General features: G+C 40.0%; 1 protein-coding gene across 1 annotated transcript in view; it reads left to right on the top strand.

Annotated features, from left to right (window-relative positions):
- Positions 1 to 2,706, top strand: part of TOM1L1 (target of myb1 like 1 membrane trafficking protein) — a 58,734-nt gene that overhangs the window by 34,012 nt on the left and 22,016 nt on the right. Inside the window, exon 9 of the mRNA XM_004378106.2 lies at positions 2,211 to 2,475. Coding sequence (XP_004378163.1) covers positions 2,211 to 2,475 — 265 coding nt within the window. The remainder of the gene's footprint in view (positions 1 to 2,210; positions 2,476 to 2,706) is intronic.

Below are 2,706 nucleotides of genomic sequence, written 5' to 3'. Positions count from 1 at the left end.
GCCTAGAGCACCATTTTGCAGGAACTCGAGCTACGTTTTGAGGTGGAGAAGAACATGAAATGGTAAAGAAAAATGAGGAGGGTATTTTGTATGGAGAAAATAGTTTATACAAAAAACATAGCAGCCAAATTTTATGTAGGAGCATAGTTTTTTTTATTTGCGTACAGAAAATAAGAAGATAAAAATATACACAGTTTCTGCCACCTATTTAACATTTTTGTTCCTTTCTACAGTTTTTATAGTTGTGATCATAAAGAGCATATACTTTTGCTTCTCCTTTGATTTTATTCACTGTAACAAGTATTTGTGTATCCTGGGTTTTTAAAATCTTTTGGTAAACTGCATAATGGGCCAGGTTTATCTCATACTTCACTTATTATTGGACATCTCGGTTATTTCCAACTAATTCATTCATTCATCAAAATAATTGTCTGATGGTCCAGTGTAATAGGCTAGCCAATAGTCAGGAAAATACATTAAGTTACCTACACAAATGTACACAGCTGGAAATTGAATTAAGTAGTGTGGAAGCAAAAGTTCAGGGGGTGTATTTTTGTGAGAATAACAACTGGACTTAATCCAGGTTGAGGTGAAAGGAAGGGAAAGCTTCTCTAAGGAAGTGCCATTTAAGCTGAGAACTGCAGGATGAGTAGGAGTTGACTAAACAAGGAGAAGAGAAAGAGCACATACAGTTTGTAAAGCTGTTATGAAGTATAATGGACTTTGGGAGAGAGAGTATGCCCAGAACCCAGTCCTAAGGAAATGCAACACACTTTGATATAGACAGGTAACTCTCAGTCTTTTGTTGTTGTCATTGTTAGTTGCTGTTGAGTAGATTCTGGCTTATGGTGACCCCATGTGTGCAGAGTAGAACTGCTTCATAGGGTTTTCAAGGCTGTGACATTTCGGAAGCAGATCTCCAGGCCTGTCTTCGAGGTACCTCTGGGTGGATTCAAACCACCAGCCTTTTGGCTAGTAATTGATTGCTTAACCATTTGTGCCACCAGGGACTCCTCATGTAGAGAGTCTTATGTAAAATGCTGTATATAAACATAGCTCCAGGCAAGTCTTCTGGTCCCATTTTCCAAGTCTCTCCCTAGGGCCTCCTATCATAAAAATTCTGGAGCCTCTGAGAGCCCTAAACTTCAGCTACATCCTTTTATCTTTATAGGAGTCATACTGGCATTCTGGGAGAGATAATTTTTCCTGGTGTGGCCCCAACACACCAAATGCCAGAGGTGTTCCTCCCAGTTAAAGTGACATTTCTGGAGACCCTTAGGAATACTGTTTTGTTGACAATTGCTGGGAATATTTAATTGTGCAGTGGCTATATTTTCAACCAGCTGATGAAGAATGAGACCAGTATGGCATAAGGGAAAGGATGAACAGGCCTGGATTCAAATCTACCTGATGATCCCAGACAAGTTGTTTAACCTTTTTAAGACTCAGTTTTGGATTTTTTCTTTTTTTATTTGTTTTTTCTTTTTTAACCTATTTAATACCTCTTGAGGATTTAGGCAGCAGAATGCTAGCACATTGACACTTAGTAAATATTGATTTCTTCTGTTACTATCATTAATGTCCCACTGAGCCTTTAATTTATTGACTAGATATTTTTCCACTGATCATGAATAAACCAAGAGAATCAGTGACATAAAACCATTGTAGCTGTGACAATGGTACTTTCTCTCTCTCTTTCTCTTTACTGTCTCATGTTGAGTAGGGTCAACAGCTGTTCTGACACAAAGGTGACGGGGCGTTGACGAGCCCAGTGATCAGAGTCTGTTAGCACTGAATGGTCTCATGGTCCTTGTCCTTTGTTTTCTGTGGTTAAAATCTTTGTAAGTGGAAAAATTGTCCACACACACACGAAATGGTTTTCAGCGTAGTGCTCTGCCTCCTGGTTTTCATTGTGGAGGATTCTGTTGCACACCATTTAAGACTGCTGACTGAAGACTTTGGTTACCTCTGTGGACAGCTCATTCTGATTTAGCTTTGAACCATGTGTGCCGAACTGACTGCAGTAAATTGCGTGACAGAAACACTTACGTTTTCCTCAAGATTCAGAGAGAGATTCTCACCACTAGAAAAGATACTGATCTGGTGTTTTAGTTTTCTGTGATTGCTATAACAAAGTACCACAAACTTCGTGGCTTAAAACAGCACAAATTTATTGTCTTACAGTTTTGTGGGTCAAAATTCTGAAACAGGACTCCCTGGACTAAGATCAAGGTGTTGGCAGGGTTACATTCGTTTTTGGAGACCCTACGGGAGAATCCATTCCCTTGTCTTTTGCAGTTTCTAGCGGTGCCCTGCTTTCTTTGGCTCATGCCCCCCATCTTCAAAGCCAGTGATAACTGGTTGAGTCCTCATACTGTCTCACTCTTACTTCCTCTTCTGCTTCCATCATCCCCATTTAAGGACCTTTGTGATTACTTTGGGCCCACTTTTGCAATCCAGGATAATTTGCCTGTTGTAAGGTGAGCAGACTAGCAACCTTCACTCCACTTGCAGCCTTATTTCCTCTTTGCCATGTAACCCAACACATTCACTGATTCCAGCGATTAGAATGTGGACATCTTTAGGGTGTCATTATTTTCCTATCACAGTCCGCCTTATGGCCACCAAAGAATCAAATCCATCCTATGATATAAAATGCATTGACACTATTCCAGCATTCCAAAATCTTGACCTGTTATGTCCAGC

This window comes from Trichechus manatus, unplaced genomic scaffold, assembly GCF_000243295.1.
Source record: "Trichechus manatus latirostris isolate Lorelei unplaced genomic scaffold, TriManLat1.0 scaffold00054, whole genome shotgun sequence".
NCBI classification, from domain to species: Eukaryota; Metazoa; Chordata; class Mammalia; order Sirenia; family Trichechidae; genus Trichechus; species Trichechus manatus.
Note: the sequence above shows the minus strand (reverse complement) of the source record. Positions and strands in the feature narration are given on the sequence as shown.